We start from the raw sequence: 20,041 nt of genomic DNA on the forward strand, positions 1-20,041 counted from the left end.
CCTCCCCCACAGGATGAGACTCAGTGGGACATATGTCCCTTCCTTACCGATTCCCCCAAATTCCTGTCAAGTTCCTCACTGAATTAAAAAGATCACAAATAAGAAAGGATGACTGAGAATTCCTGCACATGGTACTCGGAAAGTGTGACCAAAAGGCAAAGGAATCCGTTACAAATCCTGAATGGTGATTTAATTTGGTCCAAGAAGAGAAAATCCACATGTCCAACGGCAGCTGCCGAGTGGCAAGTGTCAGCACGCGGCGCCAGCCACAAGGGCAGCCCAGCCTTTCTGTCCCTCCATGAGGGAGAGGCGGCTTGTGCTGGCCAGGGCCCCAGGGGCTCCCAACTGCATCTCTGTTTTGTCCCACCATCTGTTCTGCTGAGAACAGAGAATACTCCACTGTGCTTAAACAAAGGAAATGAGGAACTCTAAGGATGAGGGAAGGAAACTAATATTAGGTCTAATCCCTACTATTTAAACCAAGGATTACTTACATCATTCCATTCACTCTTCTCAACAACCCTGTACAATAGGTACCATATCTATTAAACAGACACAGCTCAATAAGAAAAAAAAAACTTTAATTGACAAAAGACTTGAACAGAGATTCTCCAAAGAAGATACACAAAAGGCAAACAAGCACATGAAAAGATACTCAACATCACTAGTCATCAAGACGCTCAACCTCACTAGTCATTTGCATTTGCATCAAATGCAAATAAGAACCACAACAAGGGGGTCGCCTGGGTGGCTCAGTTGTTAAGCATTAAGCGCCTGCCTTCGGCTCAGGGCCTGATCCCAGGGTTCTGGGATCGAGCCCCACATCGGGCTCCTCCGCTGGGAGCCTGCTTCTTCCTCTCCCACTCCCCCTGCTTGTGTTCCGAACCTTTCTCACTGGCTGTCTCTGTCAAATAAATAAAAACTTAAAAAAAAAAAAAAAAAGAACCACAACAAGGTATCAGCTCATGTCTGTCAGAGTGGCCGTCATCAAAAAGACAAATGCTGGCATGGATATAGAAGAAAAGGAAACCTTTGTGCACTGGTGGGATGTAAACTGGTACAGCCACTATGGAACACAGCATGGACAATTCTCAAAAAATTGAAAAGAGAACCACCACATGATGCAGCAGTTCTACTTCTGGGTCTATATCTAAAGGCAACAAAAACACTTCCTCAAAAAGATATCTGCATCCCCATGTTCATAGAAGCTTATGTACAACAGCCAAGACATGGAAACAAATTAAGTGCCCATCACTGGACGAATGGATAAAGTAGTTGTGGTATATATATGCAGTGGAATATTATTCAACCATAAAAAACAAGGGAATACTACCATTTGCAACAACGTGGATAGATCTCGAAGCCATTATGCTAAGTGAAATAAGTCAAAGACAAACACTGTATGGTCTTGCTTACATGTGGAATCTATTTAAAAAAAAAAAAAAAACTCCTAGAAACTCATAGACTTGTGGTACCAGAAGTGGAGGGTGGGAGAAGGGGGCAGAGGAGGAAGACGGTTAAAACACACAAACTTCCAGTTCCGCGATAAAGAAGTCCTAGGGATAGAGTGCGCAACACGGTCCCTACCACTAACACTACAGTGAGACACACGGGAAAGTCATTAGTAAGAGTCCTCGTCACAGGAGAAATTTTTGTGTTAGCTGAATGTACTGTGGTAGTCATTTCACAGTGTCGGGAAATCAAACCGTCATGTTGAACGCCTTAAACTTTCACGGCAATAGATGGCAACTATTTTGCAGTAAAAATGGAAAAAACAAACAGATGAAAAGAGCACCAAGGTTCAGAGAGGTCAAGTAATGTGCCCAAGTACACACAGATGAGGAAACCAGGACTCTGGCTGCAAAGCCAGTACTGCTAGTGTAAGCTTCAGCAAGGTTCATTTAAATGCAGTCTCTGAAACCGCACAAAGAGGTGGGCAGAGCCCTGCCGGGCCGCCTTCCGAAGTACCTGGTGCTCCTGAGCTTTGAGACGGCCCCTCCTTGCACCTTGCCTTCGATCTCCTCGGCAGAGTGCACATTCAGTTCAAGGGAGACCTTCAGCTGAGACATCTTAATTGCCATATACACTGCAGGAAGAGTCTTAAACCTCTCTGTTGGATTACGTGAAAACTCCACAAAGGCTCTGCTCCACAAATGGAAAGAAGAAATCAGTTTATCAGGCATCCAAAAAAAAAAAAAAGAACTAAGTGCGTATTAATTTCTCTCAAGATTAGATGGAAATTTTTAGCTCCACCTCCCCTTGATTCATTCTACAATTCACCAAGGAGTGTTTCCTTAAATGAAGAGTATTTACTTAAGAGAAATAAAAATTACAATGATGTACCGTTAAAGTAAAACCAGATATCAACCTTATATATGATGCAAATAATGCAGAATTAACACCAAGCACTAATGAGATTTTCAGCTACAAAATCCTACTCCTCAAAATGAACACAGAATGACAGCTTTCCAAGTTTTGGGGGTTTTCTACTTTACTGTGAAATAAATCACAGATAAGATAAAATCACACAAATGAGTAGGTCGGTGATCTTCGTGAACTCCCTCCACAAACACCATCAAGTTTACCACCCAGGCACGCTGATGAACATCGCACGCTGCCACCCCCTCCCACATCTCTGGGCACCCATCCCATCCCTTTCTCTGGGGGATGAGAATCAAGCATGCACTAAGTGTATCTGCTTGGCATTTCCTGGTATAAAGAAATAAAGCTTCAAGTTCACATTTGCTTGTACATGAACACCCCTGGGTCAAAACATCACACTCATGCAAACAGACCTACAAGCTCTACAAGTACAGTCATGGAAATGTGTGACCTGAGCCCTGGAAGAGCATGAAGCAGGTGAGAGAGTCAGCCTCTAACTCAGCCGGCCTATCCAGTGTGCACCTGCGCCTAGCCTGTCTGCAGGCTGAGTCTGCTGTCCTTGGACAACTGGCTCTCCTCCGCCCTCCTCACCTGCCTCCTGGTGAACTCACTGCCGAGCATGCCCATCTTCCCCTGGCCTGTGCCCAATTCGCTCACCCCTTGTCCTGTTATCCTTCTCTACAGGGCTCCTGAGTCCCTCCTCAGAAGCAGTTTCTTTCACACTTGAGACCACAACGCTTCCATGACGCACATCTTGCAGCAGGATTCTGCAGTCCCGCCTGTGGGACCCCCGCCCATCCCCTCCCCCCGGGAGTCAGCTCTTCACAGCCCTTCTGTCTGGTCAATGCAGTCTCAAAGACCTGCCCTCCCGGGCCCTCCTCTCTTCTTTGTTCTGCACATGCGAACAACAGCCAAACCCGAGAGAGCTTCTGCCTCACCTGTTGCCTCCTTTGTTTCAAACATTACCTCTGGTTTAGAAACTACAAAAGAGCCCTCTCCCATCATTCCCTGACCACATCCTACAAAACAGTGAGCTCAGAACACTCAGGGGTCTGCACACAGCCATCGGCTGGCAAAAGGCCTCCGCTGTGCCTCGCACACACCCCACACTCTCCAAAGTCCCAACAGGGCTCACGCTGGGCTCCCACTGGGTCAGCACCCCATCCTGCCCCACCGGCCACCTCCACCACCCGCCTAACACACCTCCTTGGGAAGCCCCAATGAACATTACTGCTCCCAAGGCCCAGAAGCAATGTCTTCTGACCACCTGAGCCTCTCCCACAACACTTCACGATAGGCAAAGGTCTACAGAACCCCACACCTAGGCTGAAAGCTTCCTATGGGAGGAGGAGGTGCGCCTATGTACTTACTACCCGTGCTCAGATGTCCTTCACACCTGACCCAGGTTCCTCGCTAAAGTGGGCCCCGCATGATCCCAGAAGGAACACAGCCTTTACTCTGTCAAACAGTGACTTGTGTCATTCTCTGCCTTTAAATACCTGAAGCACAGGAACTGCCACTGGTTTACCCAGAAGAACACAACGACTTCTCCAGGTAACTGACATGACATTGCTACGGTGACTAAAAAGCGAGAAATACAAGAAGCCACGCAAAATAGGATAAAAATACCTCTAACAAAGGCTCAGACAGGAAGAACATGAAACAAACAGACTCCAACCCAGGGATTCAGATCAGCGAGAGCCCAGACCGCCGGCTACTCAACCCACCAAAGAACGTCCACCTGTAACTGGAGCTCCACCGAGGCAAATACACTTTCAGTTTTCAAGAAAGAGAACTTTACTGTGTGATTCTAGTTTTAAAGAAGTGATTTTGTAATGTAATTAAGAGTTTCAGTATAATTTGTATTAAGATATTTGAAAAAACTTGAGACATTATCAGCTTAATTAGTTAAATCTGTAACGGTTGTTAAAAGAACTCAGAAGGACTTTGTTAGGGTTACGAATTTGCAAGGTGAGCACGCGCACAGGCCAGCGGGAAGATGCATGTGCTTACAAAGAAAATCAATATATTCATCATAGGAACAGAACTTAAAATGTTTGAGGGGATTCATCCAAATTGAAAAGGGACAGAATATGCTCAACTTGAGTTACTAGACATCAAAGAGCGGAAGTGTTTCTTGTTCACTAGATTTACCAAGTTTTATAAATGAAATACAATTTATAGAACACCAAAAGAAAATTCTAATTTTAAAACTAAAATTCCATTTAAAACTGTAAATAGTCTTTTCTGCACCTGAATAGTCTCTCTTGGAAATAAAAACTCAAAGTGATAACTTCAAAACGTGCCATCTCGTTTCCTGTATCTGCAGCTAAAATAAGGGGCAACGTAACGGAGATTTTAGAGTATTTACCTTCCAAAAATATTCAGAACATATGTGTTCTAAATAACTACAAGCAGATACACCCTACTCCCGTGCACCTTTGTGGCCTACAAAGTGACGTATCACTAGGGACACCCCATGAAAACCTAGGGACAGGCGCATGCTCCGAGCGCCCGCCCCAGCACCGCACGGCACCGCAGAGCCTCCCTGGTGTCAGACTGCCAAGCTCCCAGCTTAGCTCCTCTAGGAGCTCACTTGGTTGAAAAAGAAGATAAATCATTACCGACAACAAGATAAACCAAAGCTGGGTTCCAAGGTGATGCGGAGCAGCCGGATAGAGACCCATTTCCGCGTGCACTCAGTTTTAAGAATGAGTTCCTGCAAACATTGAACACATGCTGGCTCTTTCATAATTCAGTTGATTACAAAAATACACAACTTACTTTGCACCATCGAATACAATGGATTTGACTTGACCACACTGTCGAAAGAGAGACTGTAGTTGTTTATAGTACAGAAATCCATAGGGAGGAATGTGTTTCAGCTGTAACACACAATGCAGTATTCATCAGAGCAGACGTCAAAGCTAACGAAACAGTGATAATGTTCATAAAGTTAAGCTGCTGCCCATTACCTTAGTTCACAAAAAGCCCATTATTTTAGATCACTGCTTTTAACCATAAGATGTAGACTCTATGGATAGGTATATTTAGTGGCTGATGACTGTTACGTTATAACTAAACTTTAATGATAAATATGTTAAATAAAAGATAATTCTTTCTCTGTTAAAATAATCCAAAGCCTAACACAAAAAATAAGAGTTGTGTTTTATTTTACTTTCCAGTAATCAAGCTGACTAAATGCATCTCTTTAAAAGACTCTTTCTAGGGGCGCCTGGGTGGCACAGCGGTTAAGCGTCTGCCTTCGGCTCAGGGCGTGATCCCGGCGTTATGGGATCGAGCCCCACATCAGGCTCCTCTGCTATGAGCCTGCTTCTTCCTCTCCCACTCCCCCTGCTTGTGTTCCCTCTCTCGCTGGCTGTCTCTGTCTCTGTCGAATAAATAAATAAAATCTTTAAAAAAAAAAAAAAAAAGACTCTTTCTACATAAGGAAGACTGGGAACTCGAGAGGAGCACAGGTTAGGGACTGGGGCACTTCCACCATCACTGCCGGAAGTAAAGCGCACTGAGCTGCGGCAGACTCTCTCCACCAGCCCCAGGTCCTCGCTTTCCCCCTTCTGTCCTGGCGATTCGTGTCCCAGGCTCTGGTTCTGGCAGGAAACCTGAGGCCCTGGCCACAGCCACGGCCCCTGCCACCAGGTCCTGTTTGTCTCAGGACCCACCCTGGCCCCACAAGAGAGGCAGTGGGTAGGTGAGAACGCCTGGGCTCTGACCTGTCTAGTCAAGTCTCCTGAAGCAAAGTACCGGGTCGCCCTAGGACTCAACCACCCCATGAAAGAAGGCTGGTGGTAAATCCCCGCCTCGAGGGGCCAGTGCGAGGCTCAGAGAAGCATGAATACAAAGTACGTCATAAGGGCCTCTCAGATAAGTGTGGGGTCAATACAAGCTATCATCTGGTTTTATAACACACACAGAAGACAAATTTTTGGCCCCCAGAGCGCAGGGTGAACAGGCTGCCTTGTGGATGAAGGAGGCACGCACAGCTCCGTGTCCAAGGAGAATCCTGTAGGAAACTGTACAGCTGTACAAAGCTGCCAACCAGTAACATTTTACTTTGTGTGAAACAAAACTGTTAACTAAATGTTCTTAAACTTATGGAGAAGTGTCTTAAATCCTTCAAAATGGCACATGACCAATCAGCATTAATCATAAATATGTAATTTCTCAAGGCTTTCTTTCAAGGCCAGGTCTGCAAAAAAGGCAGCCAGACTGAAGAGCAAGTAGATGTATGTGAAAAGGTCACACAAGCCATAATATTCACTTTAGGGGGAGACAAATTCACCAGGTCCTTATAAACCTGGGAACGACTAGAGGATATGATGTACGGTAGTAGCCACACTGAAGCCGAGCTCCTACCACAATGGTCGTCTTTGGGTCTTTGCCGGCCAGCTCCCTCACCGCCATCTCCTCATCAGGCTGTCCGAAAGTGAAGTAATTTGGGTAAAAAGCACCTGCCAATACCACCTAGAAGAGAATTGGATTTTCATGAACTAGCAACATTTTTTATTGGTCTGTCTCAACAATACACTAATCTCTTCCCAGAACGATGTAACCAACAGGTGTAAGGTGAAAGAGGAGTGCATAAAAATACTGACCCTTCCACCAATCAAGTAGAAAGTCACAATTCTGATTATCTCACTGCTACTACAGAAGCACTCCGGACATGTCCTTCTTCAAAGGAGCTGGAGCCCCTCTCAGAAGGAGGTTTAGGAAACAGTGGTGAGTTGAGTGAGGGCACGAATGACTGTACACACTTGCCCACCTGCTGTCCAACATACCCACCTCCACGGGCCAGGCACCTCCCCAGACTCCAAGAAGCACACCCAATATGCACTTCTAAACACACTCTGTAGACAGTCCCTTCATCAATCCAAGTGCACCATTTGACACATACATTCACGGAAGACTCTCCCCAGCCTCCAACCAATTTGACATCCAGAAAAACACTGTGTTCCAGCATCACTCCATTCACAGACAGCCACCTACAACCCAAGTCTACATGCTGATGTGTACAGATATATTCCTTCTCTGAACCCCAACGCAGAAGCATTAGCCCCTTTGTAGGATACACTTCCCTCTACACAATCCCTATAACGTCCCATCCAACCAGCTAGCCTGATCATGCCCTCTAAAGTTAGTATTTTCAGTGTAAGGGAATAGCTACATATGTTGGATAACATTAAGAACATTTTTAGTTTCTTAAAAGCAAAAACCCAAGGACCTCTCCTGAAGCAGTAACAACAGCTGGTGTGCTACAGAAACGTTCCTCTGGAGATGAGCAATGGGGCTGGGTGACCAACTCCATGACGCGGGAACCTGAACCATGCTGTCCCCCAAAGCAGCACGAACACCAGGGGCCTAAAATCTTTTGATGCATCATTTGTATCAGAGAGAAAGCATTGGGGGCTTTCTCAACCACAACAGCTAGCCGGGAGAAAGGAGGAGAAGAGACGTCCAGGAAACCCCAGCACACCTGCAGGATGAACCGCTGCTTGTGTACATACTCCTGGTCCATGACGGGCCGCCGACAGTCCACATACATATTGAACTGGGAGATTCGATTCTTCAATTCTTCATATAACTCAGCCACCTAAGAAAGACACATTGAAATAGGAGTACTTACGCTACTCAGAACAATGAGAACACTGGAAAGTAAGTGTGCGATGAGCAAAGCGCTCCTACGTCTACGGGACCGGACGCCGCCCTCGATGAGCAAAGCGCTCCTACGTCTACGGGACCGGACGCCGCCCTCGATGAGCAAAGCGCTCCTACGTCTACGGGACCGGGCGCTGCATTTAGTACCACTCAACTTATTAAAGATGAATTAGTAAGAAATGGAAAGATGCTCAAGATGACGCTGACAGAAAATACCAGGACGCAGAACCACACGTGCTTCACGATCCGTATCTGTCCGTGCACACGCATGCACACACACACACAACCACTACAACATACACCCACGATGTCCTCTGGGCATCACGAGAGAAAGTAACCAGAACCACAGCCTCCGCGTTAAGTCCTTTACACGCCTCAAAACCTCCACATGAATGTGTACCGCTTCTGTGATTAAGAACAAGATGAGAACAGGGGCGCCTGGCTGGCACAGTTGGTGAGGTGTCCGACTCTTGATTTTGGCTCAGGTCATGACCTCAGGGTCGTGAGACTGAGCCCGGCGTCAGGCTCCACACTCAGCACAGTCTGCCTGAGACTCTCCCTCTCCCTCTGCCCCTCCCCACTCGCTCGCACGCCTTCTCTCTCTCACACACACACAAATAAATAAATACCATCTTTTAAAAAAAAAGCTGAGAACAAACAGGGTTGCTGGGGGGACGTGGCTGGGGGCTGGGCATGAAGGAGGGCACCTGTTGGGATGAGCGCTGTATGTAGGTGATGAACCACTAAATTCTACTCCTGAAACCATTAACTAACTAGAATTCAAATAAAATAAGATAAGATAAGATAAGATAAGATAAAATAAAATAAATAAAATAAAATAAAATAAACAAGCTCAAGTGACCAATGGTTCAACAGCTGCTCTCAACAAATCACCCAGTTGTAATAAAAACCATTTCACACAAAACACCAAACTTCAAAGTACACACACAAGAATACACAACCCCAAATACCTATAAGTTTTCACAATTTACCACAAAATTATCTCCAACTAAAGTAAAAAACCCTACAAATCACAGGTGTGAACATTAACTGGAAGACAACTAAAAAGAACTGGAAAGACAGAAAAACTTGAAAATCATGACCTGTGAGGAGGCGGGGAAAGCCTGGAACACGGAAGGTAGGGCCCGGCGCATCACCCAACGTCAGCCTATGTACTTCCATGCTCCTGAACCCTTTCATAAGGCTGTTGTCACATAGGACTTCTTAGTTAAAAGTCAGCATAAAAGTATGCAAGTCACCTTTTCTGACCAAAATGCAATAAAATCTGAAATGAATCACAAAACAAGACATCTGAAAATATTTCTAAGTGAAAATTCAAATATTCCACTTAAAAACTCTTCAGTCAGGGCCGCTTGGGTAGCGCAGTCGTTAAGCGTCTGCCTTCGGCTCAGGGCGTGATCCCGGCGTTCTGGGATCGAGCCCCACATCGGGCTCCTCCGCTGGGAGCCTGCTTCTTCCTCTCCCACTCCCCCTGCTGTGTTCCCTCTCGCTGGCTGTCTCTCTGTCACAAATAAATAAAATCTTTAAAAAAAAAAACTCTTTAGTCAAGGAGGAAACCGACACTAAAAAAAGTTAAGAGACGGGAATAATAATCCCTACTTATCAAAAATCAACGGGATATGGCCAAACAAGAAAATACACAGCTTAAACGCTTTTAACTAGGGGCACCTGGGTGGCTCAGCGTCTGCCTTCGGCTCAGGGTGTGATCCTAGGGTCCTGGGATCGAGACCCACATTGGGCTCCCTGCTCCGCTGGGAGCCTGCTTCTTCCTCTCCCACTCCCCCTGCTTGTGTTCCCTCTCTCACTGGCTGTCTCTCTGTCAAATAAATAAAATCTTTAAAAAAAAAAAAAAAAGAAAAAGCTTTTAACTAGAAAAACTAGAAGTATTCATGGATTAAATATTCATCTCAGGAAGACTTAAATACTAAACCAAGAGACAAAGGGCTAAATTAACAGAAAAAAAGCAAAAATCAATTAAAATCCTCTACCTTTCCCCTTCCCCCAAAAAACCTACACCAAAGACCAACAAAGCAGGGGCGCCTGGGTGGCACAGCGGTTAAGCGTCTGCCTTCGGCTCAGGGCGTGATCCCGGCGATCTGGGATCGAGCCCCACATCAGGCTCTTCTGCTATGAGCCTGCTTCTTCCTCTCCCACTCCCCCTGCTTGTGTTCCCTCTCTCGCTGGCTGTCTCTATCTCTGTCAAATAAATAAAATAAATCTTTAAAAAAAAAAAAAAAAAAAAAAAAAAGACCAACAAAGCAAACCCAGAGAAAGTCCTCTACGTAAAACAGGCTAAGCCTGTGCACACTGCACAGCGAAGGGTTAACCCAACAGGCCTGGGCTGTCCACACCCTGCACATTCCAAAGCCAGATCTGGTTCCTGGGACACAGCCTCTCAGCCCTTGGACCATCCTGCCGCAGAAGAGTGTCCTGTTGGCCTGAGGCCTTGGGGCTGAGCAGGAGCTGGTGGCAGCAATAGGATTTAGGGTGGAGGCCCTGTGCCATGCAGTAGCAGCGTGAGATCTGGAGGGGCGAACAACTGAGTCACGAGGGTCAGCTATGCAGGCGCCCCAGGCCTACATAAACACCCTCAAGTACAAACCTGGACACCAAGGCCCAAGTGAGCCTCTCCGGTTGGCAATCCCTCACGCCTGCTGTCACCCATGGCTGCCGGTAGAGCTGGCTGTGCCCTCACGCCCACAGGGGAGAGAAGGGAAGCCTGGCACGTGTGTTGTCTGGACTTCTCCCTGTGTGCCTTTCACCTTTGCTAATTTTAACCTGTATCCCTTAGCTATAATAAACTATAACCATAAATAGAATAGCTTTTCTGAGATCTGTGAGTCCTTCTAACCAATCACGGAGCCCGAGGGTGGTCTTGGGGAACCCCTGAACACACAAATCTAATCAAGAATCCGAGAGGGCACACGTACGCAACATGCAGAATGAGAAAATGATGTTATCGCCTTTGAAATTACAAGAGAACTAAATTAATAGGAGTTAAATACATATATTTAATCATACATACAAGTTGCATATGCGCGCTCCATGTTATACTTAAACATAAATACTCATGAGTTACATACTATAAAAACTGCATCCTACACATGTAACATGTACACAGACCCCCACTGCAGCCCGAGCGCTCACACCATGCTGCACGCCACAGGCACTTCACAAACACTGGACGCGCCGTCTTTATTCTCAGCCACAGAACTCACAACTCACCTCTCTGATTCTCTTGATCTGAATGTAATTTAACCGCCCCCAATCAAGTTCATCCTTTAAATAAAGGCACAATACTCAGTGTTAACAAATTAGAGCGAATTTGGCTACCATAATACATCTACGTCATCTAAAAATAGAAATCAGAAAGAACATGTACACCAACCGAAGAAAAACCACGGCTGGCTCTTTAAAAGGAAGCTTTTAAACCTTTTGAACCTAATCAGTTTAGAAGGAGAACAAAACTTGACCAAAAAAAAAAAAAAAAGGGAGGCCTACATGTTGAATTCTTTTAAGCCTACTCTCTACAACCGAGTTCACAGCAGCAAGAGGAAAGCCTTCAGAGTTCTTAGCTGTGAGCGGGCTCCTCGAGGCCCACACCTGCAGGCACTGAGCACTGGCCACTGAGGAGGCTCCCGACCCTGCAGAGCATCATGGGGACTCAGGGGCAGAAGGCCACCACACAGCAGGGCTCTGCGCAGTTCCCAAGGCCCAGGAGCCGCCCCTGCAAGGGACCACTGCCAGCAAAGACAGGCTCTTTGCCCTAGGACTGCCTGCTCACTGTTAGAGCCTGCCGCCCTCTGAGGACAGGCCACAGTGACCTCAGCTCAGGCTTGGCGCTCTCCTGTGTCACCTGTGGTGGTGAGGCCAAGAGAGAAGTGTTGGGGAGTCTCCCTGGGTCCCTTACAACCGGCTACCAATGAAAGAACCAACCTTTGGATGCCGCAGGTCTCCTCTCTGTCTGCAAGTTTGCCAAGCCTAAAAATAAATGACCCAGTTTCAAAAACACTTTATTAGCTAATTAAAAAATTTTAAAGTCTCATTTCAACACATTTTGACTACAGAAAACTTACAAATTTAATTTTTTCCATTCAACTTCATAAAATTGAACTCCCACCCCCATTTACTTCTTCCCACATGGTCTGTTTCATGTTGGACATCAACAAGCCTCACAATGCTTTCAGCAGAGACAGGGCTACGGTAGGAAAATGTACTAACGATCCATGATAGTTGCTTTCCCCGCCTGCACAGAGAAAACTTACTTTAAACGCCTCGACAAGTGCAATACAGTCACTCTTACTATTGCCAGAGAAATTCACTTTGTTCCTATAAACAGATAACAAACAGTGTCATGTGATACCATTAAAACAAAGTGACTTTTAGAAATAGGACTATTACGTACCTGTATCCATCAAGATGCTGCCTAAAAGGCATTGCAAAAAAATTCTTCAAAGAAAGAGCTGCCGCTAACAAGAGAAAAACAAAGACGAGGCGAGATGGTTAGAGTGGCATTCCACACCCCTCCCGGCGGATTTCCGTGCGCTCACACTTACCTATAATAAGACATTCATCTAGACATCCAAATACGTGTCCAAGGACTATGAGTTTACCGAGCTGTTGATTAACAGGAAGCTGGGCTAAGACTCTTCCTAAGAAGGTCAGTTCGCCATCATGGGGGTTCTCATCTTCTCTTTGCCCACTCACTGCAAGTGCACCGACCTTTACAAAATAAATTCACCCTGTTAGCAAGCACTGACTTCTTCTTGCTCCCTTTTCCCTTAAGGTAGGGAGTCTAAACAGGAAATGCAGACCAAATTCTGGGGATTAAGATTCTAAAAGACATCTAAAATGACTTGTAAAAAATTGATGCTACTGAAAAATAATTCTCTTAATGCTTTTAAGAACTTAGACTACATTTTATTATTTTTTAAAAGGGCGACGCTGCGATGTAACACTCAAGATACGCCCACAAAAGTCTACCTCACTCACAATTTAACAAATATGGCATGCACCATATGAAACCAAAGGCCTAACTAACACATCGTGGGGGTCACGCACAACACAACGTATTAAACTGTCTGTGGGGAGAAACTTCCTTAACTTGACAAAGGGTATTTCATAGAAACACAAACCAGAATCAAGATAAAGGCAAATGCCAGAGCACCCCCAACTTCGAGGCCAGAAGCAGAGTATCTACAGCCCCAAGAAGTGGAATGCCGGCAAAGGCCAGGGCTGCAAGTAGCAAGAACACAGCATGAGCAGGGTGTCGAGACCAGGAATCCAAGGAGGCAAAGCATTTTCCAGCAAGGGATGGAGCCCCTAGAGGATGGGTGGAGACAGAACTGCAGGGAGAGAGCGCAGGAGCTGACAGGCACCACAGGCACATGCCTGGGGGTGGCGGGGAGCTGCTGGGAATCCCTGCGCATCAGCCTACAACAGGGCGCTTTAGACACTTGACCCGCCAGGCCTTCGAAGAAGAAATGTGCAAACACCACTTAGCGTTAATTACTTTAACATTTGCAGAAAGGTGTATTTAAGAATAACCATTCAACATCATCATACACATCTCTTCTCCCAGCACTCCCCGTGGAGCCAGCACACAGCAGGTGGGGGAGGGAGTGGTGGAGGAGGGAGGGGGAGACAGCAAAGTTGAGAGCCTCAGCAGGACAACTAACAAAATTGGGGTAAACAACAGGTATGGAATCTGCAATCAACAATGAGGCAAATTACACATGCTCTGTCAACTTTAAAGCTATCCACATTAGGAAACTTCTGAAATTTACCCAACAAAATCTTAGCTCTTCCCAACACTGATGTACATCAGACAGATGTACCTCCTTTAGTAGAAGGATGGTTCGTTCAATGTCACTCAGACTAGGCGGAGAAAGGGCGGTTGCCAGCAAAGCTCTTGGTTCACCCATGTCCAGCAATTTCACTTTCAATATTGTGCTTCCTAAGGGACAACGCTGAAAAGAGCAAAAATTTAGAAATAATAAAATAACAAAATAATTAACCTACCCACATGACCGGTACTTCAGACACAGAAGCAGAACAGAGGAGGAGAAAAACAGAAAGAAAAACAGAAGATGGGAGAGAGAGACGGAGGGTGAGAGAAGGAGAAAGAGCAGGACAGAGACAAGAAGAGGTGACAGAAACGGGAGGGAGAAGGGGGGAGAGAGAAGGAAGAGAAAGATGAAGCAGAGAAGGAAGAAGAGAGGAGAGACTGAGAAGAAGCAAACAGCCAACCGGACGTTCATGAGCTACAAAGGGGCTGTGGAGCCCAGAGACGCGAGGAACCACTCCTCCCAGGAGAAACTGAACACGCATGTGAAGTCCTAGCAGAGTGCCTGGCGCTTAGTTAACGGCAAGCCAGCACTTCGAGTAAAGACTAGTTTGGGGGAGTTTGGGGGCACCTGGGTGGCTCAGTCATTAAGCATCTGCCTTCTGCTCGGGTCATGATCCCAGGGTCCTAGGATCGAGCCCCGCATCGGGCTCCTTGCTCAGCGCAGTCTGTTTCTCCCTCTCCCCCTCCCCCTGCTGGTGTTCCCTCTCTAGCTGTGTCTCTCTCTGTCCAGTAAATAAATAAAATCTTTAAAAAATAATAATAATAAAGACTAGTTTGGGCAGATGATGATTTTTCTGGAATCAAAATTATAGAACACCTAAAATTATACTTAGACGATTCAGTAAAACTCTGTAAAAAATAAACTTTGAAAATGACCAGAGAGTATTACCAGCATCTCAGGAACGACGTGGTCAGGGATGGAGCTGTCCCAGAAATCCCTGTGGATCAGTCTGTAACAGCACCCTTTAGATACTCGCCCCGCACGGCCTGCGGAGGGGAAGCAACCAAACACCATTTGACATGAGTCACTTTAACGTTAGCATAAATATTTAAGGATAACCATTAAATATTAAGGAAAACCTCTTCTACCAGACTAGGGCAGTAAACACTTAGAATAGATGACTGTCAGAAGTCCTCGTACATAGGCAGATTAAGTGCTGACTTCTACTCCATAATCTACAGTATAAAACCCAACCGTATTTCTAAAGAAACCAATGTTGGCCCCGATATCTAATGGAAATCAAAACATTTAAATACAAGACATTTCCTGCAAATGCAAAGCTCATAATAATAAAAACACAAGAGTAAAAGTTGGCGGGAGCGGGTGTGGCTCCCCCAGTGACGTGGCTATGGCGCAGGCTGTCAGCACCTGCCTTGGGCTCTTTGCGGCTGTCATCTATCCTCACACCTGTGTAAAGGGCTCGGAGTCAGGCCTGGCCTTCACACATCACCATGAATGACTCTTCTCTTGCAACTGTACTGCTTGTGGAGTAAAAACTCCTTTATCCCAAAACAAAATAAAATCTCCCAAGGAAAGAAAATGGGGCAAGGGGGAAGAGTGTCCCTAATACTCAGCTTTACAAAATGGGGCAGCCCAGGGAGGTTCTTTCCTTCCCCACATGTGGAGTCAGGAAAGATGGAGGGGGAGTGTGCCCTCCTGCCCCCCCACCCCCACCATTTCTCCTGGTAGATCCCCTCCCCATCAGGAGGTCGAGTGGTGAGTCCAGACTTCAGCACTGCCATCACCCCCACCCCGCACCTACCTGCACACGACAGGACTGTCTAAGTAGAAAACTCCAAGCTAATGACCAAAAACAAAAACAAAAACAACTCCTAGAACCGATTAGCAAATTCGGCAAAGTCACAGGATAGAAGAATGACACACAAAAGTCAATCACATTTTTATATACCACAATTGGTAAAAACCAAAATTAAAAACGCAATGCCGGGCACCTGGGTGGTTCAGTCGGTTAAGCGTCTATTGATCGAGCCCCACGTCCATGGGCTCCATGCTCAGCAGGGAGTCTGCTTCTCCCTCTCCTTTTGCCCCTCCCCTTGTTTGTGCTCTCTCTTTCTCAAATAAATAAATAAAATATTTACAATCACTCCAAGTAAAACGAAATACTTAGGATCTTTATGCTGGAAACAACACAACGCTGATTAAAGAAATCAAAGAAGACCTTAATAAATGGAGACACATACACTGTGTGCAGGGACGGAAGGACTCAACATAACAAACACACCCATTCTCCACAAAATGACTGCCAGATTTAACACAATTCCTATCAAAATCACAAGATGATTTTTTTGCGACCTAGATAAGCTCATTCTAAAACCTGTATGGGAGGGCAAAGTAGAATAACTCCGACAATTTTGAAAGTGAAGAGTGAAGTGGGAGAAGCCTGTCTGCTGTAGGTGAAGTCTCGCCACAACCAGCACGCTGCCGGTGAAGGGAGAGACGTGCACGCCAACAGGACGACACCAAGCACCCAGGCAGAGTCCCACACAGGTGTGCCCCAGCGACACTTCACCAGGTGCAGAAGCCACTCCGTGCGGAAAATTCAGTGGTGCTGAAACAACTGGACATCCACAGGCAAAGAAATGCACCTCACCCCACACCTCAGAGAAGTAATTACAGAAAGTAGTTCAAATGGGTCGCAGCCATAAGTACAGAACACACAGGTAGAACACTCTGAGAAGAAAACTCCGGAGAACCACCTGCGAGCCAGGGCGAGGGGAAGCACTCCTACGCGTGACCCCAAACGATCCACAGAAGGACAAACGGATACATTGGACCTCGGCCAAATTTAAAACTTCTCTTTGAAAGAGCTGTGAGGAGGATGAAAGGAGAACATACAGAACGGAATGGGAGACACGCGTGCGAACCACACACGTAACAGCTCACACAGGACTGGTGTGGCGGCTGCACGGAGAGCTCCCAAGCCCAACAGTCAGCGCGCACACAGTGCAGCTGTAAACGGGCTCCGTCGAGAGACGCAGAGGACGAGCCACTCGCCTCAGCCATCCCAGTCGCAGGGAGCCGTGCTCACACACCCGCAGTAACACGGCAGGCTGGCGACGACGTGCAGCAAACGATCACATACGCAGCTGGTGGGGACGCGAAACGGTGCAGCTGCCACAGCAACGGGGGGGGGCAGTTTGTTACAAAACTCACCACGTGCTCCCCGTGTCCCCCAGTAATTGCACTCCTGGGCTTTTATCCCAGAGAAATGAGAACTAATGTCCACACAAAGCCTGCACGTCCATATCCACAGTGGCTTAATTTGAGATCGCTGAGAACCAGAGATACTCAAATGTCCTTCCACGGGCGAACGGCACGATGGGATCCAGCAGCAAGAGGGACTCCGGATACACGCAGCAACTGCACGGGTCCTCAGGAGGTTATGGTGAGCGAAGAAAGCCCATCTAAAGTCACCTGCTGCATAACTCCATGTGTCCAACGGCCTCGCAACAACAAGCCCATGAACAAGAGCCCAGCGGTTGGCAGAGCACGCTGGGGATGTGACTACAAAGTGGCGGCACTGGGCCGCTCCTTCCAGGCAACGAACAGGTCCGTGTTCAGACGGTGGTGCTGATACGAGTCTACACACAGCATCGAACTGCACAGGACACACACCGGAGCGCGTATCAAAGTGGCCAATGCATCGTACCTACATCAAGCGCCCGACTGCAGCTGGGAGAGCTCCCTGCTAACAAGCTGGAGATGCTGGGGCAGGGGTTCGGGGGACTCTATGGACGATTCTTGCAGCTTCTTGTAGGAGAAAGAATTTTTATTACAGAAATCTTGAATATACTGAAAAACAGACAAAGGCTAAAACTCCTATAATCTCAAGACTTCCCCAAAGATAATCACTTGAACATTTTTGGGTATTTATTTCTAGTCATTTTTTCTGAGCATGGGTTTTTGTTTGGGGGGCAGTTCTGGGTAGAGAGGTACATAACTCAACATCCAGTTTTTCCACATGCCCAGTGAGAAGCCGCTTCTGGCGGGGCGCCTGGGTGGCACAGCGGTTGGGCGTCTGCCTTCGGCTCAGGGCGTGATCCCGGCGTTGTGGGATCGAGCCCCACATCGGGCTTCTCTGCTATGAGCCTGCTTCTTCCTCTCCCACTCCCCCTGCTTGTGTTCCCTCTCTCGCTGGCTGTCTCTATCTCTGTCAAATAAATAAATAAAATCTTTAAAAAAAAAAAAAAAAAAAAAGAAGCCGCTCCTGCCCAGATGTGAGTGGCTGCTCGGTCATTCAGTCTCACGCCCCCTCCGGGCAAGCTGGCTCAGGGCAGGCAGCAGAGGTGCGTGTTAAGGACGCGGACGCAGCCAGAGCAGGGCCACCACTGTCCCTGGTCCAGTGCAGCCCAGACAGCCACCGTGTACTACCTCACAGGGTGGGACGAGGATTTAACAAGTTCACATCAAACACTCAATGAATGTTGCCTCTACTCTCTCAAGGACGCAGCAGCTTTACTGCCCGACAGGTATTTCGGAACGGCCCTTCATCCGCCCTCCCTGCGAGTGCTCTGATAAAACACAAGCCACCCCTCGGTCCACACTGAGAATGCTGCCCCCTGGGGCCCGACCCCCACAGGTGACAGGAGCAACCTGTCCAAGCACATCACAACTGCACCTCCACTGGGGTCAAAGGCCTCCCACCCGGACAGACCCTCCATACCCTCAACTCCCCAGTGATACAACACGCGCACATCACGGCAAATGCGGGACCCTCTGTGGAACCAATTTGGAAAATTAACCCTAGAAGGATCAGGACTTGGGGAGAAGTCAGAGGAAGGATTACCAAAAGTTAATTTAAAATGATCAAAAATTAACTTGGTCTCCGTAACCATTCCCCAAACACTTTCTGCATTCACCGCAAAAACTGGTAGTGCTGAGATGAGCAGATGCTTGTCTGTTACATACAAAAGCTGTCACCTGACTCTACGGACGAGAGAAGAATCACAGATCTAAATGTAGGGTCTGATGACAGAAGTCACTGCTGCTGAAAACTTCGAACCGGTTCCAGTGAACAAAGTATCAGCATAAGAGTAAAAACACAAAAACCAAAAATTTTTAAAGACACCTGAATGTGCCACAATTCATTACCGTGCGGGACACGAACGCCTTACCTTTTCTCTGATTACAACTGGTTTTAGAGGCCCAGCTCAATCGCAGACTCTGATAATTCGTATCTTCATCACAAACCAGAGTTCTAGTCAAACAAAAATCTATAACTGTCATTTAAAAAAAAGGAATGTAAACACCATGATAACAAGAAATAACTGTGTAATAATCACAATGCATAGCGACAAAACAGTATGAAACACGCTGTCTTTAGAATCAGTGCACGTACAGAAGCTCTGCAAATGCACAGCCACTTACTGCCCAGGCTCACAGTCTTTACTGTAAGGACTGGGAGCCTTTGGGCATAGAGGACATAAGCCCTGTGGACCCAACATGCCATATGAAGAGCCTGTCTGGACTGCACCCAAAAGAGCACGGTCAGAGGGGCACGACGACGGCAGTGCTGGACTGCAGGGGCTCAAATCCAGGGCAGAGTGCAAGCTGCTTGGCTTCTCGGGGCTTCAGTGTCCTTATCTGTGGGACCCAACTGATGGAAGCCCCTCCAAGTCCCCCCTGGACAGACCATCCCTGTTTTGACTGTAGGAAGCAGGCCAGGCTGGCAGGCAGGGTGCCCTCTTGTCCCCGACCCCTCACACGCTGGGCATGAAGGAGCAGTATGTGTCCTCTCCACCCCTCCCTGCTACCGCCCTCCCAGAAAACCTCTGCCTCGTTCACTTCACCACCACCACCACCCTCTTCTGGCTCCCCAGTCCTCACCTCCTCCAACGCTGCTCCCACCAGAATTTTTGGTGACTTTCATGCCCAGCAAACAATGGAGGCATCCCATCAACTCCCTCTGATCATCCTGTCCTCCACCCTCCACCCAGGGCCGCACCTGACACCGGCATTACAGTGACAGAAAGTGCCCCTCTCTGAACCAGAATTATCCTTCCTCTCCCTGCCTCCAGGCCTACACAGCTATCCTTACTCCCTGTAGATGGCCCCACGATCTGTCCATCTTATGACCTGTTAGCTCTCCCTCC

The 20,041-nt window shown here is 47.1% G+C and overlaps 1 protein-coding gene across 1 annotated transcript in view; it reads right to left on the bottom strand.

The window, feature by feature from the left end:
* The window catches only part of TDRD9 (tudor domain containing 9), a 54,651-nt gene that overhangs the window by 27,036 nt on the left and 7,574 nt on the right, over positions 1-20,041 (bottom strand). The window contains exons 6-17 of the mRNA XM_048220025.2: positions 19,064-19,168; positions 14,817-14,914; positions 13,917-14,048; positions 12,636-12,801; positions 12,485-12,548; positions 12,345-12,408; positions 12,016-12,060; positions 11,305-11,358; positions 7,877-7,993; positions 6,760-6,867; positions 5,167-5,267; positions 1,969-2,142 (exon numbers count right to left, since the gene is read on the bottom strand). Of these exons, the coding sequence (XP_048075982.1) occupies positions 1,969-2,142; positions 5,167-5,267; positions 6,760-6,867; positions 7,877-7,993; positions 11,305-11,358; positions 12,016-12,060; positions 12,345-12,408; positions 12,485-12,548; positions 12,636-12,801; positions 13,917-14,048; positions 14,817-14,914; positions 19,064-19,168 (1,228 nt within the window). The remainder of the gene's footprint in view (positions 1-1,968; positions 2,143-5,166; positions 5,268-6,759; positions 6,868-7,876; positions 7,994-11,304; positions 11,359-12,015; positions 12,061-12,344; positions 12,409-12,484; positions 12,549-12,635; positions 12,802-13,916; positions 14,049-14,816; positions 14,915-19,063; positions 19,169-20,041) is intronic.

Source organism: Ursus arctos, unplaced genomic scaffold, assembly GCF_023065955.2.
Source record: "Ursus arctos isolate Adak ecotype North America unplaced genomic scaffold, UrsArc2.0 scaffold_25, whole genome shotgun sequence".
In the NCBI taxonomy this organism is placed as follows: Eukaryota; Metazoa; Chordata; class Mammalia; order Carnivora; family Ursidae; genus Ursus; species Ursus arctos.